The sequence below is a fragment of the Nomascus leucogenys genome, chromosome 6, assembly GCF_006542625.1.
Source record: "Nomascus leucogenys isolate Asia chromosome 6, Asia_NLE_v1, whole genome shotgun sequence".
NCBI classification, from domain to species: domain Eukaryota; kingdom Metazoa; phylum Chordata; class Mammalia; order Primates; family Hylobatidae; genus Nomascus; species Nomascus leucogenys.
In genome coordinates, this window is record NC_044386.1 from 51,060,145 (window position 1) to 51,083,588 (window position 23,444).

At 38.4% G+C, this 23,444-nt stretch overlaps 1 protein-coding gene across 4 annotated transcripts in view; it reads left to right on the forward strand.

Annotated features, from left to right (window-relative positions):
* The window catches only part of GABPB1 (GA binding protein transcription factor subunit beta 1), an 84,253-nt gene that overhangs the window by 45,446 nt on the left and 15,363 nt on the right, over positions 1-23,444 (forward strand). For 2 of the 4 annotated variants that reach the window (XM_003266911.4, XM_030814105.1), the window contains exons 2-6: positions 4,124-4,231; positions 9,743-9,910; positions 12,778-12,972; positions 14,520-14,667; positions 14,987-15,100. In XM_003266911.4, coding sequence (XP_003266959.1) covers positions 4,124-4,231; positions 9,743-9,910; positions 12,778-12,972; positions 14,520-14,667; positions 14,987-15,100 — 733 coding nt within the window. The remainder of the gene's footprint in view (positions 1-4,123; positions 4,232-9,742; positions 9,911-12,777; positions 12,973-14,519; positions 14,668-14,986; positions 15,101-23,444) is intronic. The other 2 variants (XM_003266910.4, XM_030814106.1) reach the window with 1 other exon arrangement.

Sequence of the window (23,444 nt, forward strand, 5' to 3'; positions counted from 1 at the left end):
TCTCCTGACCTCGTGATCCGCCCGCCGAGGCCTCCCAAAAGTGCTGGGATTACAGGCGTGAGCCACTGTGCCCGGTCGGAAAAAACATTTTTAAAATTATGTAATATAGTAACATTATAGAAACTTTGTAAAATGACAAAATTTCCCATAATCATACCATCCTAAACAATTGTTAATATTTTTCAGTATTTTATACTTTATATGCATATTTTGACGTTAAAAAGATTTGTATCTTTTCATAGTGTGGCATAAATTTTTTGTTGTTTATATAGCTTCAAAACTATTAGGTTAAATTACTGCATTTTGTTCCTTTAGATTCTACAATTCAATCATTTTCTTACCTCTAGATTGGTCACATTAGAAGAGTTATATATAATATGTATGTGTATGCATATATAATCTTTATTGATAAATCTGTTTCAATATATTTTTCCTTTAGAATAGATTCTTAGAAGTGGGATCACTTATTGGGTCAATGGACTCGGATTTTTTTTAACTTGTTAAATTTGCCAAGTTGACTAAAAAATAAAGCTGATCCACTTATATTACTATCAACGTATCTGAGTTGTCAATATATCAAAGCATCAGTTTCACTTAATTCTTGGCTGCATCAGGAATTACTTTAAAATTATTTACTTTATGTTAACCTGATTAACAGTGACACTGAGCATTTTTTGCCCTTGTGAATTATTTCTATTTTCTTTTCTGTAAAACGTATGGTCCTGTCTTTTAACTATTGATGTGTTGGGTCCTTGCTGTTCATTTTTCCCCACCTTTTCATTTTGAGTCAGGCCTTTTAAATAAGTAAAACATGAATGTTTCTTCTAATCGTTTTTGTGGTAAATATATTTCGTTGCCATTTCTTATTTTATTTTGATTATTTTAATATGTAGAAGTTGTACATTTTTATGAGGCTCAACAATTATCTACCCATAGAAAATACTATGTGTTATCAAAGAAAGAACATAAGATAGTAAAAAATCAGGGTTCTGTACAGAGATATTTATAATAACTGTGGTATTTGACAAAGGACTCATATCCAGAACATTTGTGAGACAGGCAACCCAGTTTCAAAAGATGGGGAAAAGCCCTAAACTGGCACTTCACAAAAGATACTCAGATATCTAAACCATTTGGCAGTATGTATGCTGAATGAATGCAAACTGATTTTATATTACCTGTGTAAAACCTATTTAAAAATGTAGATTTTTGGAAAGATATATTTCATTGTAAAGCCAAATTTATATCTTTCAGAGTATAAATGCTGTATTTGTTAGTGTGACCAGTTTAGATTTTACTGTACTTCTGTAGGAGAGAGGTCAGTTTCTTTTTGCTGTATCCGGACTTTAATAGGAAATTATTTTTGCAGGTTTCTTGCCTGTTGAATATGATGTTAATTTTTACTGTCTAGCAATTACATATTATCTAGGAAAAAATGCCTCATTGGAGATCAGTAATCTCTATAGATCTTAGTGTCTTTAAGGAGGATTGAGGAATATCTTGGCTTTCAGTGACTCCATCAAGGTATGCGAGAATAGGAGAAAAAAGAGGAAAGGAAATCAGAAATTCAAGGATGAAAATGTTGCAAGTATCACAGAGAAGTGTATTTAAAAAACCCATATAAATCCCACAAGTACATGTGATTGTTTTTCCTAGTCTTTACTACAGGATATAATATAGATTTTTTTTTTTTTTTTTTTGAGATGGAGTCTCACTCTTGCCCAGGCTGGATTGAAGTTTTAGTAGAGACAGGGTTTCACCCTGTTGGCCAGGCTGGTCTCGAACTCCTGACCTCAAGTGATTCGCCCACCTTGGCCTCCCAGAGCGGTGGGATTACAGGTGTAAGCTGCTGCGCCTGGCCATAATATAGATTATTTTTATCCTTACAAATGAAACAATTCTAAGAAATTCTTTCCTGCCTTGTGACAAAGGCCTGTTTGGGATATGTGTATCTCACCTAATTATTGTGCAAGCCTCCAAGTGTTAGTATCTGTCCCTGGTTACCTCTTCTGTGCTTGGTTATTCCCATATTAGCTAATCTACTAAAAATTATAGGCATAATTCTGTTTATTTTCATGGACAGCTTTTCTTATAATTACCCCTTTTAGATTTCTTATCCCTTTTAATGATGTAGAACATTTTATTTCTTTCTGGCAGAAATAACTTTTCCAAGCCCCATTTGCCAACTTCCTTCTCACACATATGCTCCTTTCTCTTCCTTATTGAGTGCAGGTTGAGTATCCCTTATCTGAAATACTTAGGTCCAGAAGTGTTTCAGATTTTGTTTTTTTTCAGATTTTGGAATATTTGCATTAATACTTACTGGTTCAGCATCCCTAATGCAAAAATGCAAAATCTGAAATGCTCTAATGAGCATTTCCTTTGATTCTTAAAAAGTTTCAGATTTCAGATTTTTGGATTAGGGATACTCAACCTGTAATAGTTGTTCATACCAGGTAGAGATACACTAATCAACCTGCCATTACTCTCTTTATAACTTACTTTCTCTTGACTACTTACCTAACCCTCAGAGTATATACTTTTTTTGAGATAAATTTATACCCCAGGCACATTTTTTCATTGTAAATCTCAGGGGTTCCATATATTCCCTTCCCCACGGGCCTAAAATTCTGCTTTTCCTTACTTAGGATACTGTATAACATAATTGAGTAATCTTCCAGCTGGATGGTCTTTCTGGGTTTGGAAACTTTCTTCTCAGAACTGTCATCCGTTGAATTTGAATGTTTGTGATACATTCAAATCTTAATTTACCTATATTCTACTGTTATAATCTTTTTTCTGACATATATATTTCAATATTTCTTATTCAAGAAGACACAAATACATACACACCCATGCACACCTCACATCCCAGGCTGGGACATTAACCTTTTTCAGATATATTAAATTCAAGGCACAAGATATTCTTTCCTGGTTTTTTTTTTTGAGACAAAGTTTACTTTGTTGCCCAGGCTAGAGTGCAGTGGCATGACCTCGGCTCATTGCAACCTCCGCCTCCCGGGTTCAAGTGATTCTTGTGCCTCAGCCTCCTGAGTAGCTGGGACTATAGGTGTGAGCCCCCATGCCCAGCCAGTTTTTTATTTTTAGTAGAGATAGGGTTTCACCATGTTGTCCAGGCTGGTCTCGAACTCCTGGCCTCAAGTGATCCACCTGCCTCAGCCTCCCAAACTGCTGGGATTAGAGGGGTATGCCATCGCACCTGGCCTCTAGCCTCTAATGAGACAGATAGTCTATTCGTAATACTGTCACTGTTTTTAGTATTTTCATAGAATGTGAATTGTTTACTTTCTGCAAAAACTTGAATATACATTGCATGTAGGAGGGCAGAAAATTTGTATTTTAAAATTTTGAACACATTTACTATTGCAAAAAAATTTATGCTAAGTTTAGTTTAATTTGCATCAACAACAGATGACAATATCTTGCACTTTACTTTTACGAAAAAATTTTATTGCTGCAAACCCTCCAGTGAAAACAATTAGTTGCCGGTTTTAAATTTTAGACCAGCTTGGCTGGGCGGGGTGGCTCATGCCTGTAATCCCACCACTTTGGTAGGCCAAGGCAGGCAGATCATTTGAGGTCAGGAGTTTGAGACCAGCCTGGCTAACATGGTGAAACCCTGTCTCTACTGAAAATAGGATTATTTTCAGTGTGGTGGTGCATGCCTGTAGTCCAAGCTACTTGGGAGTCTGAGGCAGGAGAATTACTTGAACCTGGGAGGCAGAGGTTGCAGTGAGCCAACATCGTGCCACTGCATTCCAGCCTGGGTGACAGGCTGAGACTCTGTCTCAAGAAAAAAATAAATAAATAAAAATTTAGGCCAGCTTTTCTCTGCTACTTACCTCTTCTATCTTTTACCAGATGTATTTGGAGAATTTAAACTGCTTTTATTGTAAGTAAAAACTTAATGAGAAAGGAAAATGGATTCTAAAATCCAAATATAAATTGCTTTTGTATGATCTGTACTTTTAAATTAACCATAGCACACTCTTTTGAAGGGATAATTGAGAACTGACTTACTAATAAAGACAGGAAGGGGAAATGTCATGTCATAGTGTATAAATGGAGATTTTGATGTTCAGTTCATCTATGTTTTGTTTAGATGTCCCTGGTAGATTTGGGAAAGAAGCTTTTAGAAGCGGCACGAGCAGGTCAAGATGATGAAGTTCGTATTTTGATGGCAAATGGAGCTCCTTTTACTACAGACTGGGTAAAGAATGATTTTAATATTGTGTGTTTTTTTTTCCTTCTTCTCATTTTTGAGTTTTTGCAGAGAAAAATGTAGTCAGTAATGTGTTTATAAGTGGTAAAAAATTATTGCTTTTGCAAATGTGTTTAGAATTATAACTGTCCTAAAAGAAGTGGTTTATATTATTTTCTTTGATATTGGACAACCTTATCCAAATATTTCATCCACAAAGAGTTTTTCTTTCAAACTGTGGAGTGCATTAATGTGGCTTGAATATAAAAATGTATCTGCTTGGGATTTAATTTAAAGGCCTTTAAATAGCACAGGTAGAATTTATAATTCAGAAAGATACTGATAAAGATTGGAGTTAGTGTTATAGTCACTCCTAAAAGAAAAACAAGTTTATGTTTCAATTATTACTTGTAAAACTATTGCAAACATGACCAAAGAGGAAGAAAGGAATGGGAATGAGATCTTGACAACTATAGAAAGAAGGCAGTTGTGGGGAAGGCAAAAAAAACCATAACTCTTTAATTCTGGGGGCAAATAAAAAAGTATTGTCTTGTGGATATGGGATGCTAGGAATCTGAATTAACCCTCCCATTGGTAACAACTAAAAATTCCAGATTTTTGATTTTGCTGTTTTTGCCTTCCTTTCTCTTTTACATTTTTCATGAAAAAACAAAATTTTTTATTATAGAAAATTTCAAATATATATCAACGATATCCCTGTAATACCCTTTACCCAACTTCAAAAATTATCAAATCATGATGAATATTGTTTCCTTTATAACTCTGTCTACTGTATTATTTTTTGTTCTGTATTATTTTAAAGCAAATTCCAGGGACCATATCATTTTATCCATAAATGTTTCAACTTGTATCTTTAAAGAATAAAGACTTTTTGATGAAATATTTTAAAGAAAATCTTCTTAAGTACACTGCTGAATTAGAAGGAAAGAGATTATCAACCTGAAAAACCAAGTGAAGGCTAGAACCCAGAGAAATTTTACCCTGAAGAACATTAGGTGAACTCACACTTGTCTGGTGGTTTTTCCACCTCACTGGCTTGGGGTACTAAAGATAAAGACCTGAGAGTGTTCATGGAGAGAAGTCTGATAGGAGATCTCTGCTCATAATTCTGGAATCCCAAAGAGCTCACCTTCAGTGTAAGGGTAAAGCAGGAATACCCTGTCCCTCCACCTATCTGCTCCTGCCCTTGCCCCTGTTGCCATGATGCTGCAAAGATAATAAGCTGATGTGAACCAAGACATCAAATGGAGAGAGGAAAACAATCTGATGGTGAGAATTTGGAATCACAGGGCATCCTTTGTACACACTTGCAGCCTGAACTCATAAATACTTGTGTAGTCTAAAAAACTGTAAACTGAGAAATGAATTTGAAGTGATCTTTGGACTAGGGATTACTCCAGGTTCTTGACAGAAGCAAATGAATATCCACTCTGGAGGAACCTGCCTTCATCCCAGGGTTCATATCCACAAATGAAATTCAAAGGAAAGTGAGCAGTCAGAAATAACTAAACACATGAACACATGCCAGATTGAACAGTAACCTGCTAAAACAACTGTCAACAGAAGCAGACCTATAAGGACTTGAGATAAAATTTTAGTAACAGATTAGAAACAGCTAAAGAGAAAATTAGTGAACTGAAAGGTATGAAAAAAAATGATCCAGACTATATCACAGATAAAAATAGATCGAAAATGTAAAAGAGATGTTAGGAATCATGAAGGATCATGTGAGAAAGTCTAACATTTGATCATAGATCCACAAAAAGAGCAAAAATAGGGATGAAATAATTTGAAGAGGTAATTGCTGAGAATTTTCCAGGACTGATGAAAGATGGCAGCCCACAGATTTGAGTAGCCTAACAAATCTCCAGCAGGATCAATTTAAAAACTAATCCATATCTAGATATATCATAGATGCTGTAGTACCTCAAGACAAAAAGATCTTTTTTTTTTTTTTTTTTGAGATGGAGTCTCACACTGTTGCCTGGGCTGGAGTGCAATGGTGCAATCTCGGCTCACTGCAACCTCTGCCTCCTGGGTTCAAGTGATTCTCCTGCCTCAGCCTCCCAAGTAGCTGGGATTACAGGCACCCACCACCAAGCCCAGCTAATTTTTTGTATTTTTAGTAGAGATGGGGTTTCAATATGTTGGCCAACTGGTCTTGAACTCCTGACCCCATGATCTGCCCGCCTCAGCCTCCCAAAGACAAAAAGATCTTAAGAAGGATTAGTATCCATAATACATAAGGAATTCCCATGGGTTAGCAATAAAAAGACAAGGCAATAGACGGCTGACTTGATATGGTGCTTTACCAAAGAGAAAGTTTGATCCATAAACATGAAAAGATACTCAACTACATTAAGATTGGGGCAAATGCAAAGTAAAATCATGAAATACTATTATATATCCACCAGATTAGCAAAAACAGTTGAGCAGTACCAAGGCTTGGTGAGGAGATGGTGGGAACTCTCAAATATTTTTGATGGAAGTATGGAATTGGTATAATCGTTTTGGAAGACAGTTTGGCAGCACACAGTAAATTTGAAGATGTACGTAGTGTATGATGTAGCAGTTGGGCTTCTAAGACTATTCCCAAGAGAAACTTGTTCATGTGCCTGAAACATATACAAGACTACTGTATTTAGCAGCAGCATTATTCATAATAACACAAAAACTGGAAACAACCTAGATGTTCTTCAGTAGATTGGTTAAATTAATTGTGGTTTACTCATTCAATGGAATATTATAGAACACAGAAAATTAGTAAGCTATACTTATTAACATGGTGAATCTCATGAATACAGTATCAAGCAAAAGAAGGCAAGTCACAGAGAAATACATGCAGTATAATTCTATTTAAATAAAACTCGAAACAGGCAAAATCAAAGTATATTATTTAGGGATAAGTGATACAAAGAAAACCAAGTAATACTTGTCACAAAATTCAAAATATTAGTTACCTCTGGGGCTGGGGGAGGGGCTTGTGATTAGGGAGTGGCATGTGGGAAGATTTTTTTTTTTTCTTTTTGAGACAAGAGTTTCGCTCTGTTGCCCAGGCTAGAGTGCAGTGGCATGATCTTGGCTCACTGAAGCCTCTGCCTCTTGGGTTCAAGTGATTCTCCTGCCTCAGGCACCAAAGTAGCTGGGATAACAGGCACCCACCATCACATCCGGCTAATTTTTTATTTTTAGTAGATGAGGTTTCACCATTTTGGCCAGGCTGGTCTGGAACTCCTGACCTCAGGCAATCCACCTGCCTCGGCCTCCCAAAGTGTTGGGATTATAGGAGTGAGCCAGTGCACCTGGCCAGATTTTAAATTACTGGCAGTGTTTTATTTCTAGACTATGGTGTTGATTCACAGATGTTTGCCTTAAACCACATATATTGGCTGAGCACAGTGGCTTACACTTGTAATCCCAGCACTTTGGGAGACTGAGGTGGCAGATTACTTGAGGCCAGAAGTTGAAGACCAGCATGGGCAACATAGTGAGACCCCATCTCAAACAAAAAGAAAAAAAATTAGTCAGGCATGGTGGCTCAGCCTGTAGTCCTAGCTACTCTGGAGGCTGAGATGGGAGGATTGCTTGAGCCTAGGAGTTAGAGGTTACAGTGAGCTATGATCACTCCACTGCACTCTAGCCTGGGTGACAGAGCAAGAACCTGTCTCTAAAAAAATGAATTTAAAAAAAAACCCAAAAAGCTACAAAAACTACATGGCCAGGTGTGGTGGCTCATATCCATAATCCCAGCACTTTGGGAGGCTGAGGGAGGAGGATCGCTTGAGCTCAGGAGTTCAAAGGTACAGTGAGCTGTGATCACCCCACTGTACTCCAGCCTGAGTGACAGAGTGAGACCCTGTCTCAGAAAAAAACAAAAAACCCTGCATATATGTATATATATTTTTTAACAATAACCAAGAAGGGAAAGTCTCAGAAGACAAAAATAAAAAAGTAGATCCTCATGTCAAACTGAGCAAAGCTCCTGGTTGCTAAATGGGCTGTTGAGATATTTTCATTAAATACTGAAATTTAAGAGTATAGAAAAGGCTAGTTAAAGAAAAATTGACAAAGCATGGAGAAAGAAAGGATTGTTTAAGGATCTTCTTTGATCTGCTGGGATGACCTTCCCTTAAAAATGTAAGGTTTAGCTGGGTTTGTTGGTGTGTGCCTGTAGTGCTAGCTACTCTGGAGGCTGAGGTGGGCAGATTGCTTGAGCCCAGCAGTTCAAAGCTGTAGTGTGTGATAATTGTACCTGTGAATAGCCATTGCACCCCAGCCTGGGCAACACAGTGAGGCCCTGTCTCTAATTAAACAACAATCGAACAAACAAACAAACTAAATATATATATATATATAGATAGAGAGAGAGAGATAGGACTAAGGACCTTTATACATGTATCTCAGTCTCTTCATAACATAGTGAACTATTTATATATGTAAATTTCCTTAGTCCAAATATCTTAGTTCTTTGGAATATCAAGTGACGTGGTAATCAGAGAGTTGTAGGGATTTTCTATGCCTCTAAATGCATGTGATAGAACTTAATCTTTCTTCCCTCACATTTTAGTACTCCCTCTGTGTATTGTGGATGTCAATTTAATGACTACACCACATGGAATCAATTTCAGGAGAATTGGGCTCTGTTTTGGTTTTGTCCTGATTCAACTTTGGCAAGTGCACCTAAGATTTTTCTTCTGAAAACAATCCCTTTAAAAAGATCACTGAGATGTTTCAATACATGAATTTTTTAAGTCCTACAAAACAATTTTGATCCACTTAAAGTAAAAATGTACACTGTTACATTTATTTGAGATGAATTTTACAGATGAAGTTAACTTAGCAAGTTTTGTGTGATTGGTCTGAGGAACACATTCTAATACACAGAAAAATTTCTCAAACTCTCTCTCTGATTTCTTTTTTTTTTTTTCTTTAGACCAAAGTCTCGCTGTGTTTCCCAGGCTGGAGTGCAGTGGCACGATCTCGGCTCACTGCAACCTCTGCCTCCCCGGTTCAAGTGATTCTCCTGCCTCAGCCTCCTGAGTAGCTGGGATTACAGGCGCACACCACCACGCCCGGCTAATTTCTGTGTTTTTAGTAGAGACGGGGTTTCACCATGTTGGCCAGGGTGGTCTTGAACTCCTGACCTCAAGTGATCCGCCCGCCTTGGCTTCCCAAAGTGCTGGGATTACAGGCGTGAGCCACCACGTCTGGCCTCTATCTCTTAATTTCTAATGAAATTAATTTTGTTCAGGCAGTTTATCTGATAAAAAATAAAGAAGAAACAAAGTTTGAATTAAAGGAAATACTGGATTTTCTTCTTTGAGAGTGGGAATTCTTCAAGATGTCTATGAAGAAGATGTGATAAGCATGAATCTAGTCATTTCTTTTGAGTTTTGAGTTACTATGTAAACAGATAATGTAAAGAAAATCTGTTTACTCTATAAACAGAAGTGTACTAACAATAATGTAAATGTGGATTTTTTTTTTCCTGTGGTACAGCTGGGAACTTCTCCACTTCATCTAGCAGCACAGTATGGTCATTATTCCACCACAGAGGTACTGCTGCGAGCTGGTGTGAGCAGAGATGCCAGAACCAAAGTGGACCGAACACCATTACATATGGCAGCTTCTGAGGGCCATGCCAGCATAGTAGAGGTTTTACTTAAGGTATGTGTTCTCTTTTTGCACTTTGCTTTTAAAAGACTTTACGGTTTTATAAGAAGTAGAGGGAACTAGTTTTTGTTAAGTGTCTACTTAGTATTTTATCTATAGTATTTCATTTTTTGTGTGTATAAGCCCATTAAATGAAAATTATCTTACAGCTTTCATTCCATGAGGGACAAAACTTTGTTTAGGTATATTCTTAGTTAAGTCAACTAACTGATTTCTTGGGCGTTGGTCTATCTTATGGTGAGGGACTACAGTGTTTTTTTTTTTTTTTTTTTTTTTTTTTTGAGACAGAATCTCTCTCTGTCGCCCAGGCTGCAGTGCAGTGGCACGATCTCAGCTCACTGCAACCTCCACCTCCCGGGTTCAAGTGATTCTCCTGCCTCAGCCTCCTGAGTAGCTGGGACTACAGGCACCCACCACCACACCCAGCTAATTTTTGTATTTTTAGTAGAGATGGGGTTTCACCACATTGGCTAGACTGGTCTCGAACTCCTGACCTTGTGATCCACCCACCTTGGCCTCCCAAAGTGCTGGGATTACAGGCGTGAGCCACCACACCTGGCTTACAGCTTTGTCTTATAGTCAGAATGGTCATGGAAGGGAACATTAGGCTTGAATGATTAACAAACATATTAGCAAATAACATAAATGAGGATTTTTCTATAATCATCTAAATGTCAAAGAGTGATGTAGAAAATTCTGAACCATAGAGTGATAGATATTCTACTTGATCCTTCTTATCCTGGCCTCTAGATCAGCCTATCAAAAAGAAATACAATGGAAGCTATAAATGCAAATCACATATACTGTAATTCCAAATATTCCAGTAGTTACATTTAAAAAGTAATTCTAATTTTATATTTTATTTAACCCAGTATATACAAAGATTATCATTTCAACATGAAATTAATATAAAAAATTATTATTATTATTATTATTATTATTTTTCTGAGATGGAGTCCAGCTTTGTTGCCCAGGCTGGAGTGCAGTGGCGCGATCTTGGCTCATACCAACCTCTGCCTCCCGGGTTCAAGCAATTCTCCTGCCTCAGTCTCCTGAGTAGCTGGGATTACAGGTGCCCGCCAACCCGCCTGGCTAATTTTTGTATTTTTCGTAGAGATGGAGTTTCACCATGTTGGTCAGGCTGGTCTCTAACTCCTGACCTCAAGTGGTCTGCCAGCCTCGGCTTCCCAAAGTGCTAGGATTATAGGGGTGAGCCACCATGCTCGGTCCAGTACAAAAATTATTAATGAGATGTATTACATTCTATTTTTTTGGTATAAATCTTTCAATTTCAATATGTATTTTTTTTTTTTTTTTGAGACAGAGTTTCGTTCTTGTTGCCCAGGCTGGAGTGCAATGGTGCGATTTAGGTCACCAACAACCTCCGCCTCCCAGGTTCAAGTGATTCTCCTGCCTTAGCCTCCTGAGTAGCTGGGATTACAGGCATGCACCACCAGGCCCAGCTAATTTTTTGTATTGTTAGTAGAGGCGGGGTTGCTCCATGTTGGTCAGGCTAGTCTTGAACTCCCGACCTCAGTTGATCTGCCTGCCTTGGCCTCCCAAAGTGCTGAGATTACAGGCATGAGCCACCGTACCTGGCCTCAATATGTATTTATACATATAGCACATCTCTATTCTGGCTAGCAGCATTTCAAATGCTCAAAAACTACATGTGTCTATTGGCTATCATATTGGACAATATATCTCTAGATAGCTTACTTTTAGTTCTTTATGTTGCACTGGTTTTCTTTTTATAATTTTTTTATTTTTATTTTTATTTTTTCTGGGTTGCAGTGATTTTGAAAGCAAAAGATTTTTTTTGTGGAAATGAGGAACCAAGAGACCAGCTGCCATACAAACATTAAAGGAGCTTTTAGAGGAATGCTCATAGTTTCCTTCATTTCTTATGTCATTCTAGCTTTTTGTGCCCGTAGCTGGGTGACTCAAAAAATAATTGCCTAATTTCTAAGAAATTAGAAGGAAAACAGGAAATTCAGTATGAGAGAAAAATGATTAAGTGACAGATTAAGTGGTGATTACTGGGACTTGTGTGTGTGTGTATATATATATATATTTATTTATTTTATTTTTTTTCTTTTTCTTTTTCTTTTTTCTGAGATGGACTCTCATCCTGTCACCCAGGTTGGAGTGCAGTGGTGCAATCTTGGCTCATTGCAACCTCCACCTCCCAGGCTCGAGCAATCCTCCCAACTCAGCCTCCTGATTAGCTGGGACCACAGGTGTGTGCCACCACACCCAGCTAACTTTTTTATTTTTATTTTTTTATTTTTGAGATAGAGTCTCACTCTGTTGCCCAGGCTGGAGTGCAGTGGCGTGATCTTGGCTCATTGCAGCCTCTGCCTCCCGGGTTCCAGTGATTCTCCTGCCTCAGTCTCCCGTGTAGCTGGGATTACAGGTGTGTGCCACCATGCTTGGCTAATTTTTGTATTTTTAGTAGAGACGGGGTTTCACCATGTTGGCCAGGGTGGTCTTGAACTCCTAACCTCAAGTGATCCACCTGCCTTGGCCTCCCAAAGTGCTGGGATTACAGGTGTGAGCCACCATGTCCAGCCCTTAATTTTTTGTATTTTTTTGTATTGTAGAGATGGGGTTTTGCCATGTTGCCCAGGCTAGGTTCAAACCCCTGAGCTCAGCTGATCTAACCGCCTCGGCCTCCCAAAGTGCTGGGATTACAGGCGTGAGCCACTACACCTGGCCTGGAACATATATTTAACATATACAAATAATGAATTGATTACGTTATTTGTTCTTGCTTTAAAGCACAGAACTAATAATTTCATATCAGGAATTTTTTATGTGATATTTCATATTTTAGTAATCTCTTTGAAATATTTTTGTAGCATGGTGCTGATGTCAATGCAAAGGACATGTTAAAGATGACAGCTCTCCACTGGGCCACAGAACACAATCATCAAGAGGTGGTGGAACTTTTAATTAAATATGGTGCTGACGTACACACGCAAAGTAAATTTTGTAAAACTGCGTTTGATATTTCAATAGACAATGGAAATGAAGATTTAGCAGAGATATTACAGGTAACTTTTGGCTTTTAATTTAAGAAAATAAAGAAAAAGAAGCCTTATCAGTAGAGGGATTTCTTATATTGTGCATGATTTAAACTAATTAAGTTTGTAGCCTTTCATTTTGGACTTAGTTATTTTGGATAGGCCTTTTTCTCTTTCACTTCCTCTTTATTACTATTCATTTTCTTGATTATAAGGCCAGTCTCTTCATTAACATTAGATAAGGTGATTACTTTCTGTTTTTTAAGTTTCTGAATTTCTCCTTAGACTTTTTTTTTTTTGAGCCGGTGTCTTGACCTGTCGCCCAGGCTGGAGTGTAGTGGCGCGATCTTGGCTCACTGCAACCTCTGCCTCCTGGGTTCAAGCAATTCTCCTGCCTCAGCCTCTCAAATAGTTGGGACTACAGGTGCGTGCTACCACGCCCGGCTAATTTTTTGTGTTTTTAGTAGAGATGGTGTTTCACCATGTTGCCCAGGCTGGCGTTGAACTCCTGAGCTCAGGCGATCTGCCTGCCTCGGCCTCCCAAAGTGCTGGGATTGCAAGCGTGAGCCACCGCGCCTGGCCCTAGACATTTTATTCTATTATTTTTGTTGCATTTTGATACTATATGGTTTTTCCAAATCTACTGTAAATGACTTTATAAAAATTAAAAAAAATATATATTAGCAACCATAATACCATCCCTTGAATGAGTGATGCAGTTTGATTTGTTTCTTTTATTTTTCAGCATCCTCAAAAAGATCAGTTGTTTTTGGCTTTTGGGAAGGTTTTTCTAGTAACCAACATTACTTCTCTTATTTTCAGCCCGATGACATAATATAAATTATCTTCTTTAATTACTGCCTCTTCTTGCCTGTTTGTTCCCGATCCCAGCAGTAGAACTCTTCTTTTCTAAGACTATCTGACTTCTTTGAGCTTCCACTAGTTACTTAAAAGATGTTTTATGTTCAGGAAAATGAATTCTACCATGCCTCTTTCCATTCCTTTTACTCCTAGGAGTGCAGTTTGGGGGTTGGAGTTGAAGATGGGGAACAATTAATTGAGAAGGACATACTTTATATATGTGGTATTATGTGTTGCCAAATGTAGAAGAAATAATTAAATTCCTATAGCTACAGGGCAGAAATATTTTTTGTTTGTTTGTTTTTTTTTTTTTTGAGATGGGGGTCTCACTATGTTGCCCATGCTGGTCTTGAACTCCTGGGCTTAAGCACTCCTTCGCCTCAGCCCCCTGAATAGCTGGGATTACAGGCACCTGCCACCTCAGCCGGCTTAATGTCCAATTGTTCTGCGTTCTATTAAAAACCTTTTAGATACTCATTTTTCCTCTCCCAGGATTTTGCTGCTTTACCTAAGAGGGGGACTCGGGATATAAATACATACCCATGATGTGCCCCTACACTGTCAGTGGACCTTAGACAAATATTTCCACTTGTACTATGTGATTCTTCTTAGAGAATATTCCTTTATATGTGTATTTATAATTTGTATTATATGGAGAATTTGTGCTATATGTTCTGGTTATAATTCTGAAAACACTGTGGTCATTTTTTCCCTAGATTGCTATGCAGAACCAAATCAACACAAACCCAGAGAGTCCTGACACTGTGACAATACATGCTGCAACACCACAGTTTATCATTGGACCTGGAGGGGTGGTGAACCTAACAGGTCTGGTATCTTCAGAAAATTCATCCAAGGCAACAGGTATTGAGATGCATATAGGATAGGCTTTGGGATTTTATGCTTTAGTAGGTATTCATCCTTGTAAGAAAGGACTGTTGGAGAACGAGGGTAAGATTCTATCAGCCACCTTGGTTTTCTTTGGTATAACTGGCAAAAGGATTTTTATGAGACAAAACAATCTGAAGAAAGGTGATACTACAAAATTTACTGCAGTGTTACCTTTCAAAAGCTAATGCTATCCAAGCTTTGTTTAAGAGTCAAGTAAGATAAATAGAATATCAGAAATATGCATTGGATTAAGCTCCTTAGAAATTCAAATCTATTTTCTTTTTTCTTACAGATGAAACGGGTGTATCTGCTGTTCAGTTTGGAAACTCTTCTACATCAGTATTAGCTACATTAGCTGCCTTAGCTGAAGCATCTGCTCCATTGTCCAATTCTTCAGAAACTCCAGGTTAGAAAAACAAGTCTAATGTGTACATTAAAATTGCAGATTCAGGCTGGGTGCCATGGCTCACACCTGTAATCCTGGCACTTTGGGAGGGCGAGGCGGGTGGATTGCCTGAGCTCAGGAGTTTGAGACCAGCCTGGGCAACATAGTGAAACCCTGTTTCTACTAAAAATACAAAAAATTAGCCAGGCGTGGTGGCACATGCCTGTAATCCCAGCTACTCGGGAGGCTGAGGCAGAAGGATTGCTTGAACCTGGGAGGTGAAGGCTGCAGTGAGCTGAGTTTGTGCCACTGCACTCCAGCCTGGGTGACAGAGCAAGACTCTGTCTCAAAAAAAAAACCAAAAAAAGCCCAAAAAACAGTTGCAGATTCAAATATTTACAAAGGCCAGGAAGACAATAAAAGGCTAAGGTGGGCAGGATTGAGATTATGCCTGGCTGAAGAATGGGGCAAGGGCAGGGAGGCATCTGTGACTCAACTCTAGCTGATTATAGTCATCAGTCCAGTATTCCCAAATTCTGTTTTTTAATAGGAAGCTGTGAATCTGGATTTTAAAAGAACATTAAATCTTGGTAACTAATTGAAAAACAAAACAAAACTTGTGTGGCTCACAGAAAAAATGTCCCTGTCTCTAATTTGGACCTTGATTTACTAGTTTGTGACTTTTTGTTTAAACAACTCACTTTGGCTGGGCATGGTAGCTCACACCTGTAATCCTAACACTTCGAGAGGCTGAGATAGGTGGATTGCTTGAACCCGGAACCCTGGGCAACATGCTGAAACCCTATCTCTACCAAAAAATATAAAAATTAGTCAGGTGTGGTGGTCCACTCCTGTGGACCCAGCTGCTCAGGAGGCTGAGGTCAGAGGATCACTTGAACCTGGGAGGCAGAGGTTGCCATGAGCCAAGATCATGCCACTGCATTCCAGCCTAGGTGACAGAATGAGACCCTGCCTCAAAAAAAAACCCAAAACCAAAAAACAAAAACACTTGCTTTTTTCATAAATTTTAATTTTTAGCAGCTCTATTAGAGTGTTATAAAATCTTAATGACTGATAGAACTAGGAAATAGTATACAGAAACCACTGTTAAAGGGTAACCTGGTTGGGGGCGGTGGCTTACTCCTGTAAACCCAGCACTTTGGGAGGCCGAGGCGGGTGGATCACCTGAGGTCAGGAGTTTGAGACCAGCCTGACCAATATGGAGAAACCCCATCTCTACTAAAAATACAAAATTAGCCGGGTGTAGTAGCCCATGCTTGTAATCCCAGCTACTCGGGAGGCTGAGGCAGGAGAATGGCTTGAACCTGGGAGGTGGAGGTTGCGGTGAGCTGAGATCGCGCCATTGCACTCCAGCCTGGGCAACAAGAGCAAAACTTTATCTCAAAAAGAAATGAAAGGGTTACCTGTTGTTAAATGATGACAGACAGTATTCATGAACATTTGGTTTATACAAGATTTACCTTTATACTTAACCAAAATACTTCTTGATGTAATTATTATGTTGGTAAAATTTTTTTTAATTAGGAAATTTTTTTAATTCCAAGAAAATATTTTTCTGTAGCTTAAGCCGTTCTATTTGGTTCAGTGCTTATAAAAGCAAAGAATAATTTGTCATTCATTTTTTAAATTAGTTTTTTCAAAATTTGATCAATAATAACATTTCATCAAATGCTTACTCTCTCTGCTAGGCACTGTGATAAATATTTTACTTATAATCTCATTTATTCCTCACCAGAAAGCTTTAAGGTGGGTATTACTGTAATATTCTTGACTTGGAGGAGCTGGGGGAATGCTACCTTTTTCTTTTCTCTTTTTTTTCTTTTCTCTTTCTTTTTTTTTTTTTTTTGATGTGGAGTCTTCATTTTGTCACCCAGGCTGGAGTACAGTGGTACGGTTTTGGCTCACTGCAGCCTCCGCCTCCCAGGTTCAAGCAGTTCTCCTGCCTCAGCCTCCCCAGTAGCTGGGATTACAGGCGTGCGCCACCACACCCAGCTATTTTTTGTATTTTTAGTAGGGACGGGGTTTCACCATGTTGACCAGGCTGGTCTCAAACTCCTCACCTCAGTGATCTGCCTTCCTCGGCCTCCCAAGGTGCTAGGATTACAGGCATGAGCCACTGTGCTCAGCCTCTTTTTGAAAATAACATTTATCCATTCTCTAGCTTCTGTAGCATTATAATCTAAGTTTGAATCCAAGCCTTTATATTTGGGAGTCTTAAGATTTGTATGAATCACTTTTGGCCATTAGCAGTTATATGCATCATCATACTAACATGCTGCTTTTGAAAAAAAATGACTTTTTTTTTTTTTTGAAACGGAATCTCGCTCTGTTGCCCAGGCTGGAGTGCAGTGGCGTGATCTTGGCTCACTGCAAGCTCTGCCTTCCGGGTTCATGCCATTCTGCTGCCTCAGCCTCCCCGAGTAGCTGGGACTACAGGCGCCCGCCACCACGCCCGGCTAATTTTTTGTATTTTTAGTAGAGACGGGGTTTCACCGTGTTAGTCAGGATGGTCTCGATCTCCTGACCTCGTGATCTGCCCGCCTCAGCCTCCCAAAGTGCTGGGATTATAGGCGTGAGCCACCGCGCCCGGCCCATGCTGCTTTTATAACCTATGTCTGGATCTATTTAATACTTTTGTAATTGCAGAAGCATAGCAAAGAAAACTGATTTCATTGGTGGTTTCTATTTGGTTAAACTTGTAAATTTCTTTTCTTTAATTAAATAATTTATCTCTGGCCGGGTGTGGTGGCTCATGCCTATAATTCTAGTACTTTGGGGGGCCAAAGGTGGCAGATCACTTGAGTTCAGAAGTTCAAGACCAGCCTGGACAACATGGCAAAACCCTGTCTCTACAAAAAAAATTAGCTGGGCATGGTGGCAGGTGCCTGTGTTCACAGCTACTTGGGAGGCTGAGGTGGGAGGATCACTTGAGCCTTGGAAGCAGAGGTAGCAGTGAGCTGTGATTGCGCCACTATACTCCAGCGTGGGTGACAGAGCAAGACCTTGTCTCAAAAACAAAAAAACAAAAATGAAAACAAAAACACATATATCTGAAAGTAAAACGGCTTTTCTTCTAAGTCAGCTGGAAATTTTGACATTTAGATATGTGACTCCATGAAATAGCCACACCAATTTCTCTAACTTCTCTTACCTTTGAAAATGTTTTGGTCTAGTCTGAGAGAATTAGTAATTTCAGTTAGTTTTTATTGCATGTGATTTAAAATCTTCTATGAGCACAATAATTTTTCATTTCAATATGACATCACAGTGGAATCTTTTTTCGGAGACAGGGTCTCACTCTGTCACCCCAGGCTGGAGTGCAGTGACGTGATCTCGGCTCACTGAAGCCTCCGCCTCCTGGGTTCAAGTGATTTTCCTGCCTCAGCCTCCCAAGTAGCTGGGATTACAGGCACACGCCACCACTCCCAGCCAATTTTTGTATTTTTAGTAGAGATGGGGTTTCGCCATGTTGGCCAGGCTGGCCTCGAACTTCTGATCTGTCCACCTCGGCCTCTCAGAGTGCTGAGGTTACAGGTGTGAGCCACTGCGCCCGGCCCATAGTGGAATCTTTTTGAAGATATTTTAAAAGCTTACTTAAAAAGAAGTGCTGGGAGCGCAGGCTCACTCCTGTAATACCAGCACTTTGGGAGGCTGAGGTGGGCAGGTTACGAGGTCAGGAGTTCAAGACCAGCCTGGCCAACATGTTTCTGAAACTCTGTCTCTACTAAAAACACAAAAATCAGCTGGGTGTGGTGGTGTGCCCCTGTAATCCCAGCTGCTGGGGAGGCTGAGGCAGGAGAATGGCTTGAACCTGGGAGGTGGAGGTTGCAGCCAGCTGAGATTGTGCCACTGCACCCCAGCCTGGGTGACAGAGCAAGATTCCATCTTAAAAAAAAAAAAAAAAAAGTAATGGGTGGGCACAGTGGCTCACACCTGTAATCTCAGCACTTTGGGAGGCCGAGGTGGATGGATCACTTGAGGTCAGGAGTTCAAGACAAGCCTGGCCAACATGGTGAAACGCCATCTCTACTAAAAATACAAACATTAGCCGGATGTGGTGGCGTGTGCCTGTAATCCCAGCTACTTGGGAGGCTGAGACAGGAGAATCGCTTAAACCTTGGAGGTGGAGGTTGCAGTGAGCCAAGATTGTGCCACTGTGCTCCAGCCTGGGCAACACAGGGAGACTCTGTCTCAAAAAAAAAAAAAAAAAGAATTAAGTTAAAGTTGAAGTATGTTACCACCAGAGTAAACAACTCAAAGCTCAATTTGCACATACTCAGGCAAAGCTAAATCTGCCACAGATTATTTCTCTGATTTCTGGCTGTCCACTTCTTTAAAATCAATCATCAGACTCATCCTGATTCTCAAAATGTTTATATATATCTTTTCAAGGGCTTGTTAGAATCTGGAAAATACATTAGTGGGACCTCCATTTTATATATAATGAAACAGGTTTGTGGAGGTTGAATAATTTTAACAAAGGGCATATGGCTATTAAGTAGAGAAAGGAGGATTTGCTCAAAGTCTGACTGATTCCCAAAGTATGTGTCTGTGACCTCTATAATGTACCATCTCTCCTATGCAGTTTATTCACATGATCTGTGGGCTCTTTTAGAATGTTTATAATTTGGTTTGAGATATTTGAATTACACAATATTGAATTATTTGTGTAATTTTCATTTTATCTTATTTTAAGCAAAAGCATCATCGCTATTACTTTTGGGATGTATCTGTTTCTATAGCTCTTTCTATTAATAGGTCATCTGTTGAAATTAGTGTTCTGCTACTTTCTTGCCCTTTATAAATGATGTTGACCAAAATATAGTGTAAGCTCCATCAGTACACTAATTGTTACTGCTCATATTCTTTTCTTTTACTAGCTAAGTGGTACAATAAACATTTTTCCTGGTTACAAAACAGCCAGAATGTAGCAGCAAATGGACTATATTTTAAATGGAAACTAGCTGGTTGGCATGGTCCTATATATAAAGAGAAGGCAATTGTTGATAGTCCAGGGTACCATGCCATTTCAGTCAGGAATTACGGCTTTAAATAGCACCTTCATGTCTCTTCATTTTGGAATGACTTGCAAACTGTAAATGATTTCCATTTGGAAGTCAATGGAATTGACTTTCCATTAGAAAATGGAAATGACGTTAGTACCATTTTTGACATATACCACACATTTTAATGGTAGTCCTATGAGAACCTTACAATGTCTATTATAATATTTTCATCGAGAAACCAAATGATACCTCTGTCTTTTCTTGATGTTATAAGCAAATATAACAGCAGGTTGTCAGTGCTTGATGATTAAAATAGCTCATTGAATTTCTATTATTGTTCAGTGGAAAGAGATTACTTTTAGCTGGAGTTGGGGGTGGGTGTGGTAGAGGGGAATGTGTTGAGTTGTGCCCTAAAGAATGGGTAAGATTTAGATTTTTTGGAACTCATTCCAACTCATACCATTTTGTGTGATTTTCATTTTGAAAGTCATTCCAAAATGAATAGACAAAAAAGCGAAAGCTTTTTTTTTTTTTTTTTGGGAGTTGCAGATATGTATTTTCTTATGAGGAAAACTACCACCATGTAGTACATTATTTATTAGTATACAGAAGCAATCACATTTTCCTGTCTTTCTACTAAGGCTTACAGGCCACTCTAGTGGATCATGGACTCTTCCTGGAGGAAGAAACATTTAAACTGAAAATTAAAGTAAGCATTAGTCAGGGAAAAGTTTGGGGAAGAACATTTTAGCAAGAGGGACATGTGAAGCTTTTGAGGCAGGAAAGAGCTTGACTTTTTAGGGGACCCAGAGGCCAGTGCAGCTAAACCCAGTAAGTGGAAGAGTCACTCAAGGTGGCTGAAGGTGAGATTATATAGGACTTTAAAAATGATCACTTTGGCAGGTTTAGAAGAATGCTTTGGAAGGGATTTTTGTTTGGAGTCTAATGCAGTCAACCAGGGAAAAGTTATCATAATGATAGCATGAATGAAGATTTGACAGAGACAATAAGTGAATAGATTCGAGGGTTATTTGGGCTATAGAATTAGAAGCTATGATTGGTTAAGATGTAGGCCTTACATCTATAGTGTAGTTATCTGGCCCTTTAAAAATATTTTTTCATACATCTCTTATTTTGTAGCTCTAGCCTGTAATCCTATAGCAACTTTCCTTTGCTTAGCTTTATTCTTCCTTGTGGTACAATTGTATAATACCTTGATTAAATACACATCAGTGATCACCCTTCTTTTTTGTCTTTAGAGCAACTTCTGGTAATTACTAATAAAGTGGTTTTTCCAAAGGTGTAATGCATCTGGTGGCTATAAAAGTTCCCTCTTTTCTTATGTGTCAAAACAGGGGTTAAAAAAATAAAAAAAATAAAAATAAAAAAGTTCCTTCTTTTTCTCCCTAAAAGTGAAATTTGAACCAGGTCTATTTTGTACATTGTTTTTTGGTCTATATCAAAAATAGGGTAATACAACTCAGTTGGCTTTAAGGGATACGTACTGGGCCTCATGAGGTTGTTTTGTTTTGTTTTTGCTTTTTTGTTTTTAATTTCAGGTTAAACTGCCACCATAATACCTTTGAAAAGTTTATTTTTTTCTTCAATGAATATAGTTTCTATTTTATTTATTTATTTTTGAGACGGAGTCTCGCTCTGTTGCCCAGGCTGGAGTGCAGTGGCATGATCTCGGCTCACTGCGAGCTCTGCCTCGTCCCAGGTTCACGCCATTCTCCTGCCTCAGCCTCCCGAGTAGCTGGGGCTACAGGTGCGTACCACCACGCCCAGCTAATTTTTGTATTTTTAGTAGAGACGGGGTTTCACCATCTTGGCCAGGATGGTCTCGATCTCTCGACCTCATGATCCACCTGCCTCGGCCTCCTGAAGTGCTGAGATTACAGGCATGAGCACGGCACCCGGCCCATAGTTTCTATTTTATTATTTAAATGTTTCTATGTAGAATTTTCAATCTTTTAGGACATTTCAAAGACAGTTTTCTTCCCTTATTTCATTTGTATGGCATCTGAATTCAGAATTCTTATTGAACAAGAGAGCTCAGATGTCTTCAAAGGTGCTGCAGATTATCTAGGTTTTCTTTAAATATTACAACTTGACTTTTGAATTAGATCAATGAATATTTATGTTATAGTTATTTTTTATCCAGGGAGCTTTATGTTTTGGAATATAAATCTATTTTTTAAAATCAATAATCTTTTAAGAGTTTTTAGGCTTTCTCTTTTATTCTTACGTGTTTCAACATTTTACTGTTAGATTGTTCTTAAAGCTTCCGGGGGGCACTTTGTCTTACGTAATTGGTTTCCTTTTAATTTTTTCTTAAATATCTTACCATAGCACAACTTAAAAAGAAAGCTTTTTAGATGAAAGGCAAGAACTCTATTATTTTAATAACAGTCATTGCAAATAGTCCAAAGATGAAAGTTCTTGAATTGTGCCTTGTGTGTGATCTTAGAAATTTCTTACATATGATTATGCTTTAAAATATTTACAGTCTGTAGTTAGCATTCAAGTGAACATTTCTTTTTCATATGGATAGTTTTTTGAAAAAATCAAAGCAATACTTAATGTGTTTGAAAATCCTAGTAGTAGTTCTGTTGAATATATTACTATTTTATGTCCTACATTTCATTTTGTAATTATCTTCCTGAAATTTTCTTAAGTGCTTGGTGATAAAACCTAATTATAGTTTAAGGTAAACAAAAATTACAAGAGAGCTCAAAACAAAGGTTGTTTGTATTCTGAGTGTTCTGTGGTTTGTATTGTGATCCTTGATTACTAAGTAACACAGTAACAGAGTTGAAGCCAGGCCTGTTGAGTACATCTTGAAAACTAGTTTCCTAGTATTTTTCCTGCCTTAAAAAAAAAAGCAGTTCCTATATTTATGGCCTTTCTGTCTTAGTAAATCCCGTGATCACTGATATCCATGATGCCCTACTGTGAGTTGATAGAAACTCAGCATGTTTCAGAGCAACTGTGTATATGGATGGTAGCTTGATTTTAGTAGAGAGTGGTTTTATTTAATTACACTTTTTGTAAAATTACGCTTTTTGTAATTACACTTTTGTAATGTGTAAATAACACATTAAAAACCATGCCATTTAGAAATAATTTTTAATATCATTCCCCTTTTTGAACTAGTTATAATTAATTTTTTTTATATGTAGACAGTTTTCAAACCCACAGAAGAATTGGAGGATGAACCTGTACAACTTTCACCTGTATTCACCAACTGTTAACATCTTGGCATGCCCATATGTTCTCTGACACATGTGTGCATGTACACACACACACACACACACACACTTTTATTTTGCTAAGTT